The following is a 16,052-nucleotide window of genomic DNA, read 5'->3' as shown; positions in this document are numbered from 1 at the left end:
TGCGAAAATTATTTAAGCATTTAAGTTGTGTAAGAAATCCTTTCTATTTACTATTGTATTTAAGATACCTCAGATGAAAACCATTTCACTGTGTATCATTTTTGCAAAGGCAATGTGTAACAGTATACTTACCTTACACCAGTAGAACACAGATATATCAAAACTGCAGTGTAGGGAGACTTGAGTTAACCCAAATACCAAAAGGAATTTACAGACAGTACCATAGTGAAATAAGATGACTTGCAGTACTCCCACATTACTGATGCTAAACCGTTTCTCGTACCATACACAGGCATTTTCTAACTACTACACCTCTACTGTGTACCATATTATGCAGTGTAAGCAGATGCTACGGAAACGCAGTGCCTCAAACCCGGTAAAACCATAGAAGTAACTATCTCCGAACAAAGTATGATGATGATTATGATGATTTTAAAAACCTATACAGTTATTACCTCTTATACAAAAGAGAAGAGCATGTCACAAACTGATGACGCCACACAAGAGAACTCCCTCCTACTATTACTAATTAACACAACCCTAGAAATACACAAGAGCAATCCAGAAAGACAAGCACAAAAGCAAGAGATTATTCAAATACTTACTACAGCTTTAACAAATACTGCTTATTTGGGGATTCAGGAATACAGATACCAGATTTCTATTATTATGAATACAGAACCTTGATTTGAAGTGCAAAAAAAAATTAGAACTTTTAAAACATGCAACTGATTCTTAAAGAGCACCTCTTCATTCCTCTAAACAAAAGTTATCCCTATACTGTACTAATTTTTCTGCTGGACTGTTACTGAATCACAAATGTTAATTAATCATTTAACTCACCTGGCCTGGCTTGGGGGATAAACAATTAACAACCTCCTCCAGCATCACTGGTATGTGCAATCTTCCACAGTCACTGTTTTCCATACTTTGAGGCAACTCTTCAGTTTCACATTTCGGGATGGTTTGTTCCTTTAACTCACAGTCCGACAGCTTTTTTACTGAAGAATGAATCCTCCTGGCCAAAACAGCCACATCTGTTGAAGTCAGCCTTAAGCTGCGCAAAACCAAAGATTTGTAAACTTGGCACAGACACCGAGATAACATTTCGGAGTTGATCAACCTAGAGAAACAGTAGATGTCAGGAATTACTCCGAAACAGATACTTAAAAACCAGTAGGTTTGTTTAAAAAACAAAGTGGATATGTAAGTAAAGCATTACACAGTCCTATATGGGCAGTTCTAAACGAGAATGTCTTACTTTAACTTATTTCATAATTTTCTGTTATTCTACCAATAAATCATATTCAAGTAACAATGGTTTTTCTTACATAAGGAACGCCTTCTTTTCCTTTACACTGGCAGGACTCTATCCATGTCCCAGAGACTTCAACATTAAATGACTAACAGCATCTGAGCAAACCAGAATAGTAACTTCACTTTCAGGTTGCACCCCTCCATTTTGCCAAAACGAGATATTTGCTCTGAGCAGTAGCACTCTGGTTGCCAAGTTCTCCATATTTCTAGTCTACAATGGGAATGAATAAATCAAATACTACAAACATTTTAGGTTACACATATAGTAAATATGTGGGTTTTGTTATCATAGAATGGTTTGGGTTGGAAAGGACCTTAAGATCATCTAGTTCCAACCTCCCTGCCATGGGCAGGGACACCTCACAGTAGAGTATGTCACCCAAGGCTCTGTCCAACCTGGCACTGAACACTGCCAGGGATGGAGCATTCACCATTTCTCTGGGCAACCTGTGCCAGGGCCTCACCACCCTCACTGTAAAGAACTTCTTCCTTATATCTAACCTGAACTTTCCCTGTTTAAGTTTGAACCCATTTACCCCTTGTCTTACTGCTACAATCCCTGTATTATGCCTCAATATTTTAAAGACAGCCAGAGCTAAGAATGCTCCAGAGTAAAACTAACTGAAATAATACTCAAAACCCTGGGAAAACTCAAGTGGTTAGCTACAGCTTACCTACACAGAGAACTGCAGATTTTTTTCACTCTGTCTAAACCACCCCAGAACCAAGCCAGTAACCAACCAGTAGAAGGCTGCATAATTTCATTTCCATTAAAAAAAAAAAAAAAAGGTAAGTTTAACACAGGTGACTACATGGTCATGGAGCTGAGACCTATAATACTGCATTGCATACCCTCTCCCACCAGACAGCAAACTTGCAAAACTTTGACATAAAAGCATCTGAAGAAGTGCCACCCTACATTTATACTATTAGCCAAAGGGCAATCTTATGTTAACTAACAGATGGTTATTATGTGCTTTGATTTACCAAACCAGAGGCTTCACATGTTATTTTGCCTGTGTAAATAAGATCACGGAAAGTTACATCACAACAATTTAAGTCCCAGCTTTTAGATTCAGGAGAAAACACTAAGGTGGGGCAAACCCTGACCCTTCACCTTAAATCTGAAAGCATGTGTCGCTCTACATAACCTCTCACAGACGTAACACAGGTCCAAGGTTCTGCAAGGAACTGCAATACCTCCACAGAAAATATGAGCAGAGTGAACACCAACAACCACCCAACTCCCACTACCCTACATTGCTGGTTAGGAGCACCTAAGAAGTGGTGTTAACACGAGGGGGACACTGCTTTCAACCAACCTATCTACACAACCGAGGGATTTGTTTCTCCTGACAAGTTAGGAAAACCGCGTTACTTTCTTACAGCACTTTAAGTTACTTTCTTAAGGGGCATTCGGGCAGTTTGAGGCAGGACTTGCATCGAGCGTGACTAACAAAAACTGGACTGTGCAGGGATTCTTCCTCAGAGAAGACTGAAGAAACGGCAGTCCGCCTGCACCCCGGCCAGCGCACGCCGGGGCCCCGGCACCACACGGCGGGAACAAGCCAGGACACAAAAGGGAACTTGCGTACTGCACAAGAACCGCCCGCCCTACCGGGGCTGGAAAAACCCCCTCACAGCGCGCTGGGCCGCTGCCCCTCCACACCCCTCGCAGCAGCCCTCTCCGTTCCTCACAGAGCTCTCGCCCTCCCTTAAGGCTCAAAAAGGCGGGAAACTGAGCAGTTTCACTTCGCCTTCACGCCACTGCCAACAGTAACCACCCGCAGCCCCTACGGGAAAGCGCTGAGCCCCCAGGGTCCGCACACCCACGAGGAGCATTACAGAACCGGCGCGGCCCCCGCGGGAGCGACCGCGCCACAAACAACTAGGCCCCAAGACAGACCAACCGACTGGCTTACCATCAACGCCGTCGCGCTGCGAGCGTCACGAGAGCGACGGCCAATGAGGAGGCGGAGGGGGCGGGGCGCTTGTGTTTGAATTAGGCGGGAGCCGGGAGCGGCGGTTGCTGCGCTGCGGACTTGAGGTGAGTGGTGGCCCAGTGCGGGGGTCGGGACCACCCGCTCCGTCTTTGGCTAAGATGTGGGGCTGATCTGGTGGCGTGGTCCATGGGAGGGCTGTTGGCGGTGGGTTGAGAGCCTCTGGTGGGGCTGTGTCGCGCTTGCCTGTTTCTGGGTATTCTGTCCGGTTTATGGCTTTGCTTTGCTGCTGTGTTCCAGTTAACCCAGTGCTTGTGAGGTGACTCGTCTGAGAGGGGGGCGTCTTGTTCTGAAGCTGTAAAACCGTTACCAAGACTCTACTACAGAGTCGCTATATGGTGTTAGGAGTGACCAACTTCAGCTGTCAGTTATGATGGCCCGTTAAAAAGAAGCTCGAATTTGACTTATGTGAATAAGTGGTTTTGTACCCTTTGTGAATTATGTTAACATGAATCCCACTTTAACTGTCCCTTTAAACCCACATCCAACTCGATTAAACCAATAGCCCAGAGAAAGTAGCTAGGCAGCTACTGACTTTTATTAAAGGCCCAAAAAAAAAACAAAACAAAAACAAAACAACACAGCACTTCCTTTAGCGTATGGAAACCTGGTGGTATATCTGCAACCTTGCTCTCAAGTGAAGGAAAGCCAGTAGATGTTTTATGAGTTCAGACTGTTGAAATAAGCTTAAGAATTTGGACAGAGCCTTGGGTGACATAGTTTAGTGCGAGGTGTCCCTGCCCATGGGAGGGAGGTTGGAACTAGATGATCTTAAGGTCCTTTCCCATCCTAGCCTAAAATGACAATTCATTTTCTTAAAGCGGTGCTGAATTGGGTCATCTTTTCAGGCCAGTTACGGTGCTTACCAAAGGGCTAGCTAACAGAGGGAAGGGGAGATGTAGCACAAGTGCAAGATGCTAGTCCTACTTAAAAGCATGAGCCATTCAAAAGATTATATTTGAAATATAAGGTCTTTCAAGCTTTGTTTTTTTGTGTTTTTTTTTTTCTTTTGTTTGTGGTGGGTTTTTTTCGGGGGGGTGGGGTGGGTGTTTTTTCTTGTTTATTGCAGGAAAGATTCAGCTGCTTGAATCTGAAAGAGTCCTGGAAACAAAGAAGGGGGACTAAGGGGATGTTATGTCTGCTACTAAGGAAGAAGATGTCTGTAATCATGTCAAAGTGGTGGTCCGTGTCCGTCCAGAGTCTCAAAAGGAAAAAGACAGCAACTTTACCAAGGTTGTTCATGTTGTTGACCAGCATATATTGGTCTTTGATCCAAAGGAAGAAGAAGTTAGTTTTTTTCACAGAAAGAAAATGACTCATAGGGATATTAATAAAAGACAAAACAAAGACCTGAAATTTGTATTTGATACTGTTTTTGCTGAAAGCTCAACCCAGCTGGAAGTTTTTGAGCATACTACCAAAAGCGTGATCGATGGCTTCTTAAATGGATATAACTGCACAGGTAACTTTACTATTTATCATCTGCAGTTCAAAGAACTTTACAGAATCCCTCCAAGTTTCTACCATTGTATCCGATGGCTGCAGGGGCCTTAAGAGAAGCTGAGATGTAAATAATAGAAAGTTTTTTATTTTAATTTATGGGTATGAGAGGCTGACTTTTTTGTCTGTGGAAGCTCTATTTGGAAAATTACTTCATGTTAGGGCTGTAATACACTTAGAATTTTATTGGATATATGCATGCTTATGAAGGGAGCTCTCTGGAAAGAGTTACTCAACCAGAAGCAGCTGTGTCACTGCCTGCTTTCTTAATTCTCTTTAAGAGCTTGGTTCTTTTAATTGGCAAATGGAGTGTGGTGGGGAAATGAAATAACCTACCTGCAATAAGTTGATGAATTAGGATTCAGGGAGAAAGCAAAGTTTCATGGTAAATTGACAGTGAGTAAATTTTGAACTGAAAATTGAAAAGTAAATGCAATTTTATTATTTTTTTAATAGCTTTCTAATTATATCTGTGAAAGGTAAAGCCTAAGTAAGAAACTTGATCAGTTTATGCAGACAGCTCTGCAGAATAACAGAGGTCTGAGGATGTCCATTTGGTTTGTGCTCCTGAGTAGCTTGCTGATATAAAGTGTGTCTCTTTGTATCGTTCTCTGAAACTTCAGTGCTTGCATATGGTGCAACGGGAGCTGGAAAGACTCATACGATGCTGGGTTCCCCTGAAGATCCTGGTGTGATGTATTTAACCATGATGGCACTTTATAATTCCATCGATGAAATAAAAGAAGATAAAATATGCAATATTGCTGTCTCGTATTTAGAGGTGAGTTCTTGTACTTGGTATGTTGCTTTTAAGAAGGCATATTTTAAGGAAAAAAGCTGGTTTTGCCTTTCTTCAGCCCTTTCTGGGACTTCACAAAATGTGTCCCTGATGGGAATGAAGCTAAACTGTGCTCCACCAAATTTGGTGTTACTCCTGGGCACCTGTTGCTGGTTTACAGAAGGCTGTCCAAAAAGGACTATCTCTTCTGATGTCTTCACTGAGCATTCTAATGACTTTTGTTTTTTGCTGATCAGTTACATCCCTCTGAACTTCTGTTGATGTGTAAAAGAAGAATCTTTTCAGGGTTATATTTAACAATATAACTTAACAGTAAAATCCTGTAAGCCTTGTGAGATCACACAACAAAGTATCTAATCCCTTTTTGATGATGTTTTTCAAAGTTTTTTGTTTATTCATCCGAGATACAGAGCAACTGCTTGGATTAGAGCTGATATGTCAATGGTTAGCTCTTTACAAATATTCTGCTTGTTCTTTGTCATCTCTCCTCTCTCCACTTTTTTGCATCACAGTTCTCTTTTTACAAGTAGCTTTCTTGGCACTGCTGTCAATTAGTAGTAGTGAAATTGTACTTCTAGCCCCCTCAAAGGCTTAATGGAAGAGAAGTTAGTAGGGCAGGTGGGGAGGGAGAGAAGGAGGGAACAGTTTGCTTTGCCATATGCTATTTCAAGTGCTTCCACAGACCAAGTAATAAAGTATTTCAGAAGTTTAACAGATTTATGTAGGTATTAGGTTTCTGCACAAGTTGGGGGCATTTGTAAATTAAAATTTCTTTTTTTTTTTTTTATAAAGATCAACTATTTACTAGGAAAGAATGGCTCCCACTTCAATGGCTAAAAAAAAATCACACCATTTAAATTAATTGACTATTTCAAGCTCAGTATAGGAGAGCTCTTTGGCAAAATTGCTAGAGAATGAATTTGTTATTTTGTCTTAAAGAAGTGTTAAAAAGACTGTGTTGATTTCTGGTTAGTTAAATTTAATCCTTTCAAGTAGGGCAGGACAATTGTATTAAAAGATTTTCAATTCCCTGTCAAAGGTCTACAATGAACAGATCCGTGATCTGCTGGTGAACTCAGGACCTCTGGCTGTTTGTGAAGATACCCAGAAAGGGGTGGTAGTTCAAGGGCTAACGCTACATCAGGTATGTAAATAGGTGTTGAAATTCAGGATGCTTCACAGTGCATTTCAGAAAATGGGTAGGATCCCATTGCTCTGTGGAAGTTGTCCAACTAAGTGATTTCCTTCCTGGCCATAATTGCCAATACCTTAGTAACTTGCAAACATAAATAATGATTCAAAAGCATGTTGTGGGGAAAAAAAGTGCTGATACTGAATACAGATAGATAAAAGTATTCATTACTCATTATCAAATGGGTACCATTGGTTGGATGCTTACTTTCAAGATATGGGTTTTTTGCTAAAACATCTTAGCATTTGTTCAATAAATTCATGGCCTTCAGTGCCATCTTCAAGTGTCTTACTGTTGGTTTTGTTTTTAAATAGCCTTGTTTGAGAAGTTTCATGTTAAATTGCCTTTCCAGGGCAGTGTAGCAATTCTTTGGCTAAGTCAGTGACAGAACCTGAAAATAACTCTGATGGACCTATTTTCCTGCAGCCTTTTAGCGTGTGTTACATGCTCTGTAGCTTCCAGCTTTTGTGTACAGGGAATAATGATTCAAGAGGAAACTGTTATTAGGTTGTCTCACTCTGTAAACACAGTCCTTCTCAAAACTTGCGTCACCTGGGGAAAAATTGAGTATACTGGTTTTTAATGCATTAGTACAATAAAAATCAAGTCAATCATTCATAAGTAAGGCTTCTTATAACAATGGAGAACTTTAGCAGATTTGTTTAAATTCTTCACTAAAAAAAAAATCTCTGATTTTAAAGTGCTTGCTTTTCTCAGTTAAATAGCAGTAAGGTACAAATGGTGAAGTACTTCAAACTCAAAACAGGAAATTTCTCTTAGTTTTTAGATAACCAAAATTTGAAGTTCTTCTATTTTTCTGAAGGTGAATATTAATGTCTTTTAGATCAGTGTAGAATTTCCTACAGTTGACTAAAAGTGCATTTATCTTGTACTCTACCCATAAAGCCTAAATCAGCAGAGGAAATCCTTCAAATGCTGGATTATGGAAATAATAATAGAACACAGCACCCCACAGATGTAAATGCCTCCTCTTCCCGGTCCCATGCTGTCTTTCAGGTAAGATGAGACAGTAGATGTACAGTGGTCATTACTGTGAGTTGTAGCTTTTAATTAAAGCTGAATGCAATGGAAGCATTTTGGTCTCAGTTAGGGCTAGAGAATCAAATTTTCCAGTATCTTGTTCTTTTTGACTTATTCCTTGTAAATATGTAATGATTCATAGTGATTTCACTGAATTTATCTATTCTAGTGTAAATATCTCTAGTTCCAATTATTTGAACTAATATTGCTTGGAAGAAATAGCTTTTCTGAAAAGCTGTAATCTTGAACTTTGAATGTACTTCCATATTGCAATCTTATAAACTGAAAGTTGATGGAGTTTTGGTCTTAGTTTGGGGTTTTTTTTTAATGCTTTCTGGTTAATGAAACCATGAATGCTTATTAGTTTCATTCCATTGCTCAGCATTTTTCTAGGAAAAATATTTTACAGACTGAAGTTATATGTCTGACTATGAAATGAGAATCTCAAGTAGTACTTTCTCATTCCACTTACTTTGGAGAATGTTGATTTTTATACTAAAATAATTTCTTACTGTTCCTGTATGTACCAAATTTTAGAACAATTAAAGCAGTATATGTTCTCTGAAAATATCTCCATATACATGCTTGTGTCATCAAAATGAAATGCTGATTTTTAGTTTCCGTCTATAAGAGTTTTAAACCTGTTGCAGAAATCTGCTAAAACTTAAGACTTCTCCAGAGATAACCATCTTATCCTTCTGATTCCTCTTACATACAACCTGTGATGCTTTCCAAAAATAATATTTATAAAGCAGTTTTGTTAATTAAAATTCCTTTATTTCTGTTTCTAGTGCATACTGCAAAGCACATGATCTTGAATAATTAAATGTTACCATTCTGGGTTGCAAAATAATAAAATAAATTTGTATTCCTTTAATTACAGGTAAACTGTTTCACTTTTAGGCAGTTTTTAACTGTACCTGCAGACTTAGACAATGCTTAATAACTATGGGCAAAAGTTTGTTTTTTGACATAGATGATGGCAGTGCAATTAGCTGTAAAGTTACCATGCCAGAGCTCTACTGTCAAGATTAATGAGAAATGGTTAATAACAGGCAGTATATGTCTTGAATTGATATCATGGTAGATACACCTACTTGTTAGCAAATGTTACACATGCACCAACAAAAACATACTGACAAAATTACTATACCTATTATATTACTACAATTTTGTTTGAATGTTTGACAAAATAAAATGCATGGTATTTATGCTTTTTTAAAAAAAATTATCATTTGAAACTATTTCCAGCTTGCAGACATGAAAATTAAACCAAATATGAATGCTTGCAGGTGAAAGGATTGTTTTCTTTCTGGCAATATAAGTAAAAATGCAATGAAAAGAAACATCCTATTGTATTTACATATTGTAGGAATAGCAAATATGTAATCTGTGTGTGTATACATATATATATTTGGGATGCAGCCTTGTTTGCCATGCACTGAATGGAAGTTGTTATGCTCAATGGTTTTGTAAATGCTTTTCATTTTATGTTCTAAAATGAACAAGCTTTCGGTTTTTTATTTGTGTGTATATTATATACACACTGTGAACTGGTGTGTTGCATGACAATGTACTAATAACAATCATTTGGTAATGAAATACTGTTACAGTAAGCATCTGACTTTAAAGAGCAAGAAGGATATGCTTTTGTAGATCATAATATTAAGTCCTGAATGATTTTTTTCTGGTTTCATTGTTGTTGATACTAAGTTTCTAAGATTACTTAAGCTAGTATGAACATTTCTGTATTTGAGCTTGAGATGAGAGACAAAGTTATTCTTGGACTAATCTCTTCATGTTCTTTGTTATTCTGTGCCTCTGTAACGGTAGTGGCCAGCAAAGTACCCTTGAGTGTGTAAAGAGCACTGGCTACCTTTTAGGCAATCTCCATACACAGCTGCAGTCAGTTAAATGGCATGCTTGACTGAACTTGATTTTATGGACAAATATCTAATGTTTACAACCTGCTCATGAAGCAAAGGACCTTTCAATGTAAAGGACAGGCATTGCCATGTCATGGTTAGAAGCATGTTCTTCTCTGTACTCAGCATTCAGTCTCAGTGTTCATTCACCAAAACTGTCAGACTGATTCTGTTGAAGGATACTGGAGTTGGTAAACCCTTTCTCTGGTGTGCTTTGGAGTATTCCTAATTCAGTTATTCCTGTCATCAAGTAATCCTGAATGTCTGTTGTGTTCATCTTTTGAGATGGTCTAGCTGTCAATCAAGATATTTAATTGCTTTTGCTTAAGTTGCATTTTCTGCCAAGTGCACAAAGTATTAGTAAAAGTAATGATTAGTTTTGTTAAACAGTTGTATTTTGAACATGTGATTTGTCCAAATATCTACTAATATGTTGTGTTCTCAGAGATAAACAAGTGCAGCCCTTGCATAATAGCACACTTCAGAGGGAATGGGTTTTAAGCCTTTTTCACAAAAGTGACTTTATGCTTGAGAGGAGGAGAAGATTAATCATTTATCTAGAAAAATGTACATAAATGTTTAATAGAAATGCTGCATCTGCATGTGGCACTTGAAAGGAATATTACTGTTGCTAACTAGGTAGGTCCATTGAATGCACTGGAAGCTTAACAGATGTTAATTAGTGTGTACTCATTTAAGCAAATTCACAACCATACACTTTTAAAGTGGGTTCTTAAATACTCCATCTACTTGATGCAATTAGTGGCGGCATCTGTAAGAAGTAATTACAAACTAGTCAATTAGTGTTAAAAATAACCACTTGTGTCGGTTTCTATTTCCACGAATTTGTGGCATTTAGCAAAACATGTCTTACCTGCTTATTATTTATTTTATTGCCTCTTTGCTTCCACAGGTACAAGTTATGAGAAATACCTATTGCTGTCTTGATTCCTCTTCATTTTTAAGTTTTCTCTTATTTTCAGAGTTGCTTTTTGTAGAGGTGTGTTCATTTGTTTTATGCTGGAGATGATTTTTGTTGTTCACTTTATTGGAGCAGGGTTTTTTTCTGGGACTGACTCAAAATAGTAAAAGTCTGTCCCAGGACATTCTGAGCTGATTTTTGCCTTACTCTACCATCTGTCTTAGGCTTGAAACATCTATCTGGGTCAGGCAATTACTGCATTCGACAGTAAAATCCCAATTGCCACACTGTTTTATTGAAAATGTTTTGCTGACGGACAGAGAAGTAGGAAAGATCCTTCTTTGGGGCATCTCCTGTATCTTTTGAATTTTTATAAAAGATGTGTTGTACAGCGTAGTTTGGCTGTCACTTCACTTTTCCCTACTTCACTAATGATAATTACTGGGTTCTGGTAGAATGTTACTTAGCTTGAAATAGGTACCATACCAAGGTAAGTACTGGGGAATGGTGCATTTTGTGTGTGTGTGTGTGTGTGTGTGTGTGTGTGTGTGTGCGTTGTACTAGAAATAGAACCTACTTGTACTGTTTGATAGAGAAACATATCTATTTGATATAGGTATTTAGTGGCAAGGTATGAGAATTTTATTCACTCCCACTATTTGTAAATTTTTTGGATGTTATAAATTCCTGTGAAGATTTCGCTGCTCACGTGCAATGCTTAAAACTGCAGAACTGGTGAGACATTGTCTTTATTTGTCAATTCCTTTACATGTGAGGCAACTCTTTCCCAATTCACTGTCTTAAAGTGTGTTCATGAAACTGTCAGTAACCATTAGCCTTGCAAATGGCAAGGCAGTCAATACTGAAGGGGGAATTTCTAGAGAATCCTGAACAAGTAAAAGCCATCTAAGGATAACAGTAATTCTTCTTATTGACTATGTTATCATGCTTTGCCTACTTGTTCATAAACGTGAGGAAAGAATATCTTCACTAGCAGAAGGAAGCAAAAGCATTTACTTTATATATGTCCTGTACCATGAAAATTTCAGGAAAGAAGGAAGGGGGAACAGCTTTCCAGAAGAACCTGGAGTAATATATCTGTTCACAGCAGTAAATGAGTATTGTTTCCTTATTAGTGGTAGTTACAGTTAAGTCTAAATCACTGAAAGTTCAGCCTTTTTCCTGGACTGTCCCTACGTATATAGTTACGGTATACTCTTAAAGATGCCTTGAAGAAATTAAGACCTTTTTCAGTTTGAAGTGAAATAGTGTGTTATACATCTTGACTGCTGAGGAATTTAGGGCTATTTTAGCTATGAAATTCATTTGAAACCCTCCAGTCTTTGCTAGTTTGGTAAGACCTGGCCTAGTTGCTTGCTTAATCCTCTGTAGCTAAAGCGAGGAAAGAGAAATAACCTGTTTTACTTAAGTGAAGGGGCTGGAGGAGGAAGCAATTACTTGCCACTGGCAGACTGATATCCAGCCAGTCCTCAAGCAATGAATACTGTGGAGAAACCAAAAAAGCTAGAGCAAAAGCTAAACACTGATGTGCCACCAGCACTGTTGGGTTCACAAATATGGAAGCACTATACAGGCTGCTATGCTGAAAATTAACCAAATCCAGTGCAGCCACAACCACCTTCTTTTTCCTTACTAATAGCTGAAGCTGGCAAGTTCTAAGGGGTCAGTGTCAGAAAGATTCAGTATTTCCCATTAGGCCAAACTGCCTATTGGTGTTAGAGGTATACTGAAAGGTTTAACTTGGATTCTGAGAAGGATGCCAGTATTTCTGAAAACAGTTATTACACCATGAAATAAAGTTATTACTTAGAGTAACAAGACTCATTAGTTGTTACTTTTTAAATATGTTCTTTTTTTTTATTGTAGATTTATCTAAGGCAGCAAGATAAACCAGCCAGTATCAATCAAAATGTTCGCATCGCCAAAATGACTCTCATTGACCTGGCAGGATCTGAACGTGCCAGTGTGACAAATGCCAAGGGGGCCCGTTTTAGAGAAGGAGCAAATATTAACCGCTCCCTGCTAGCTCTGGGAAATGTCATTAATGCCTTGGCAGATCCAAAGGTATGTGCTTCTTTTCCATGCAGTTCTTGCCTCATAGTGTTCTGAAAATGCTTTGAAAAATGGTAAGCTTTCATTGACTTTAGTTCACAGTCCCAATGGGAAAGTTCTCAAAAGTAACGTGAGCCACCTAAGGATAGTGTCAAAGGTAAATGTACCTCCTTTTCTTAACCACATTTTTCAAAATCAAGCATGTGTAGAGAAAATCTCATGAGTGAATATATAGCCTTATTAAGACAAAGACTTTTCTGGGCGCTTATGCCCTTTAATCTTAGGGGAGGAAGCTCTTATAAGAGAAAACGCCTATCCAAACTTGGATAGGTGTTGCACGCATCCATACGCCCACACTCACAGCCTTTTAGCCCCCATTCCATTCACAGTAGTGAATTAGTCTTGTCAACTAGCTCACTAACTTAAGGGAAGGAGTGGGGACAGTTGTGCGGAAGAAGGACAAAACCTCCTGAACTTTAGCCAAGGACAAGTCCATTGCCTTACAGCTACACTGTTTTTGTTCTATCATCGTCATCTTGAAGTGGGAGACAGAATTTGAAATCTGTACATGGACCAAAAGTGAGATTCTTGATGTTGACTTACTTGGTGCAGGACTGGGGTAGTAGTGATCTAACTGGGGTACTGTGAGATGAAGATTCTGTATACAGGATTGGAGGAAAAAAAAAAACCAACCTTCACAAACCCTGCTTTGGGTTGCCTGGAAAAATTGTGTTATCTCCACCCTTTAAAGTAGTTGAAACCTGAGCTGTCATAGACCTTGGCAGCTTACAGTAGGTAACCATGCTTTGAGCAGAGGGATTGGGCTAAATGGATCTTGAGAGGTCCTTCCCAACCTCTGTTTTTCTGTGAACTGTAAGTAGTTTAATGTAGTCTGCCATTCCTGTTAGTTGCCCATGTCACAAAAATAGTTACATACCTGGGCATCAGAAAGAAACCTGGCTAACACAGCTGACTAACCCAGAAATTGCATATCAACTTTCTTTCTAGAGTAAGAAACAGCACATTCCTTATCGAAACAGCAAGCTCACTCGCTTATTGAAAGATTCTCTTGGAGGAAACTGCCGAACAATAATGATAGCTGCCATTAGTCCATCATCTATGTTCTATGATGATACATATAATACTCTTAAGTATGCAAACAGAGCAAAGGATATCAAGTCTTCGGTGAGTATGTTGGTATTTATTGATCCATCAAAGTGCAACAAAAGAGTATTGAGGGAGTTATTTCTTTTAGAAGACTGTAATTACCTTCATTTCTGCCCTAAAATTTTGTTCAGTTAGCTCGTGTTTCTCAACTTACTCAGATAAGTGAAAAATGGAGGTACTAGTTCTGGCCTAAAAGCAGCATAGCTTCATTAGTGGGATGATGCTACCAGTTTGGAAGTTTGTTTTGTGAGCATCAATTTTAGAAATAATTCTTAGCTGGTAGAATTTGCACTCAGTTTTAGTAGATTACTACTTTATCAGAGTGTTTCTCCTAATTTTTTCCATGTAATACAGGTTGACTGTAGTTTCCACATGTTGCAAATGTAAAGATAGTTTTTATAAGAAAAGGCAGAAGATAGACATAAAATAGTAAAACTAATCTGAACAAGTGCAAAATGTGTGTACATATATAAATAATTTTTTATTGTTCTGTTGAGGGAAATGGTTATAGGAGTGCAACGGGTGACTCCAGAAGTTGGGGGTCAGTTTTGTTGTGCAAGTCGGGATTTTATTCACCCCTTTCTTCATAATACAGTACAAGTATAGTTACGTAGTACTTACAGACAATGTATTTATTATGCAGGAAAACATGAAGGAGTCTTCTTAAATTCTAACTTGTTCCTTTTCTTTAGCAGTTGAAGAGCAATGTTGTTAGCTTGGACAGTCACATAAGCCAGTATGTTAAAATTTGCAATGAACAAAAGAAAGAGGTATGTTTAAAAAAAAAACAAACAACCAAACCCTATTGTTAAAAGTCTGAGAGATTAATTGTTACAACTTTGAATAAAAAACATGAATATGTATTCATGGGATTAAACCTGTATGTCAGTATTGTCCTAATTCTGCCGTATAGTCTGCAGAAGCAAGATGTTTTGTCCTCTAAGAATATCGCTTACTGACGTTTGTGAAGTTTTTCAAGATGTAAGCTCAGAACAATAGGTTTAAAAAAAACATAACCATTATATTCCAACTAAAAGGTATCTTTTTTGGTTTAGATCCTAATGTTAAAAGAGAAACTGAGAGAATATGAAGAAAAGCAAGGAAGCATTCCTGGAAATCCTGATGCTGCAGTACTTTCAAACAACCAACAAGTGATAACACAAAGGTAAGTGAATCAGATAACAATCTTGCTTCAAAATTGGGGTTTGCATAACTTGTAAAAGCATTCATAAAACAACTCTTTCTAATATAAGTTTCCTCATTTTTAGCATTGCTTTACTTAGGCTTGGTGTGGCTTTGCATAATTTATCACTTCTTTACAGAACAGCTTGGTGGTGGATTTAAAACAAAGCAAATAATATATACTTGAAATATCCTGATACTAACCTTCTAGGAAAATTCAGTAAAACACTGCAGGATAACTGTAGTCCTCAAGAAGCTGACATAACTCGTTCTGACATCACATTTGAGATCAGTGTTGAAGGGTCTTGTATCAATTAGGTACTTTCTTATGAAGTATTTCCTAGATAGATTTTTTTTTTTTTTTTTAAGCTTATCAATAGCTTTGTTATTGTAATGAAGAAATTTCATGTCAGATTGGGGTATTTTTTTAAGGCTACCGATATTATTCTGTATTAACATGCAGATGGAATTCTACCACTAATAATACAAAAGATGTTGGAAAAAGTGTTTTCATAGGAAGCGCTAGAGCTCTGTAGGGCTAAGAAGTTCTTTTCTACCACAAAAGCTAACAATTTTGGAGGAAAATGACAACATTCTTTAATCTTGGTTGTGTAAAGTACTGTTTTGCAATGTAGATTTTCAGAATAACATCAAATATAAATTTTATCAATTTCTTATCCTATTTTGAGCAAAAAAATATAGTAAAGAACGCAAAGCAAACAAACCAAACTACTAAATAGCCATGCCACTGGTCTGTATATGTGGGCTGAGCCATAACCTAACAACAGAAATGGAATGATCAATGTAGCAAAAGTTGAGTCCTATGTAATCCAGAAGTACAATGCATTTAAGAAAGGGGAAAATGAGTTGAACTTAATAGCAATAAAAGCTTCCTGATAGATCTGTCTATAGAGCAATCTTACTTAGGGGATAA

General features: G+C 38.0%; 2 protein-coding genes across 5 annotated transcripts in view; one reads left to right on the top strand and one right to left on the bottom strand.

Moving 5' to 3' along the window:
* The window catches only part of METTL15 (methyltransferase 15, mitochondrial 12S rRNA N4-cytidine), a 90,537-nt gene extending 87,243 nt beyond the window's left edge, over positions 1 to 3,294 (bottom strand). For 2 of the 3 annotated variants that reach the window (XM_062614229.1, XM_062614231.1), the window contains exons 1-2: positions 3,240 to 3,293; positions 844 to 1,123 (exon numbers count right to left, since the gene is read on the bottom strand). In XM_062614229.1, the coding sequence (XP_062470213.1) occupies positions 844 to 1,107 (264 nt within the window). In that variant the 5' untranslated portion in view covers positions 1,108 to 1,123; positions 3,240 to 3,293. Of the gene's footprint in view, positions 1 to 843; positions 1,124 to 3,239 lie in introns of all 3 variants that reach the window. The other variant, XM_062614232.1, reaches the window with a different exon arrangement.
* Positions 3,295 to 3,318: 24 nt separating this feature from the next.
* KIF18A (kinesin family member 18A) overlaps positions 3,319 to 16,052 on the top strand; it is a 36,024-nt gene continuing 23,290 nt past the window's right edge. The window contains exons 1-9 of one of the 2 annotated variants that reach the window (XM_062614228.1): positions 3,319 to 3,364; positions 4,387 to 4,779; positions 5,441 to 5,598; positions 6,656 to 6,760; positions 7,715 to 7,825; positions 12,584 to 12,781; positions 13,778 to 13,954; positions 14,632 to 14,706; positions 14,992 to 15,101. In XM_062614228.1, coding sequence (XP_062470212.1) covers positions 4,452 to 4,779; positions 5,441 to 5,598; positions 6,656 to 6,760; positions 7,715 to 7,825; positions 12,584 to 12,781; positions 13,778 to 13,954; positions 14,632 to 14,706; positions 14,992 to 15,101 — 1,262 coding nt within the window. In that variant the 5' untranslated portion in view covers positions 3,319 to 3,364; positions 4,387 to 4,451. Of the gene's footprint in view, positions 3,365 to 4,386; positions 4,780 to 5,440; positions 5,599 to 6,655; positions 6,761 to 7,714; positions 7,826 to 12,583; positions 12,782 to 13,777; positions 13,955 to 14,628; positions 14,707 to 14,991; positions 15,102 to 16,052 lie in introns of both variants that reach the window. The other variant, XM_062614227.1, reaches the window with a different exon arrangement.

This window comes from Pezoporus occidentalis, unplaced genomic scaffold, assembly GCF_034315485.1.
Source record: "Pezoporus occidentalis ecotype Australia unplaced genomic scaffold, CSIRO_AGI_Poc_V1 ctg173, whole genome shotgun sequence".
Taxonomy (NCBI): domain Eukaryota; kingdom Metazoa; phylum Chordata; class Aves; order Psittaciformes; family Psittacidae; genus Pezoporus; species Pezoporus occidentalis.
The sequence above is the reverse complement of the archived record's forward strand: the minus strand, read 5'-3'. Positions and strand labels throughout refer to the sequence as shown.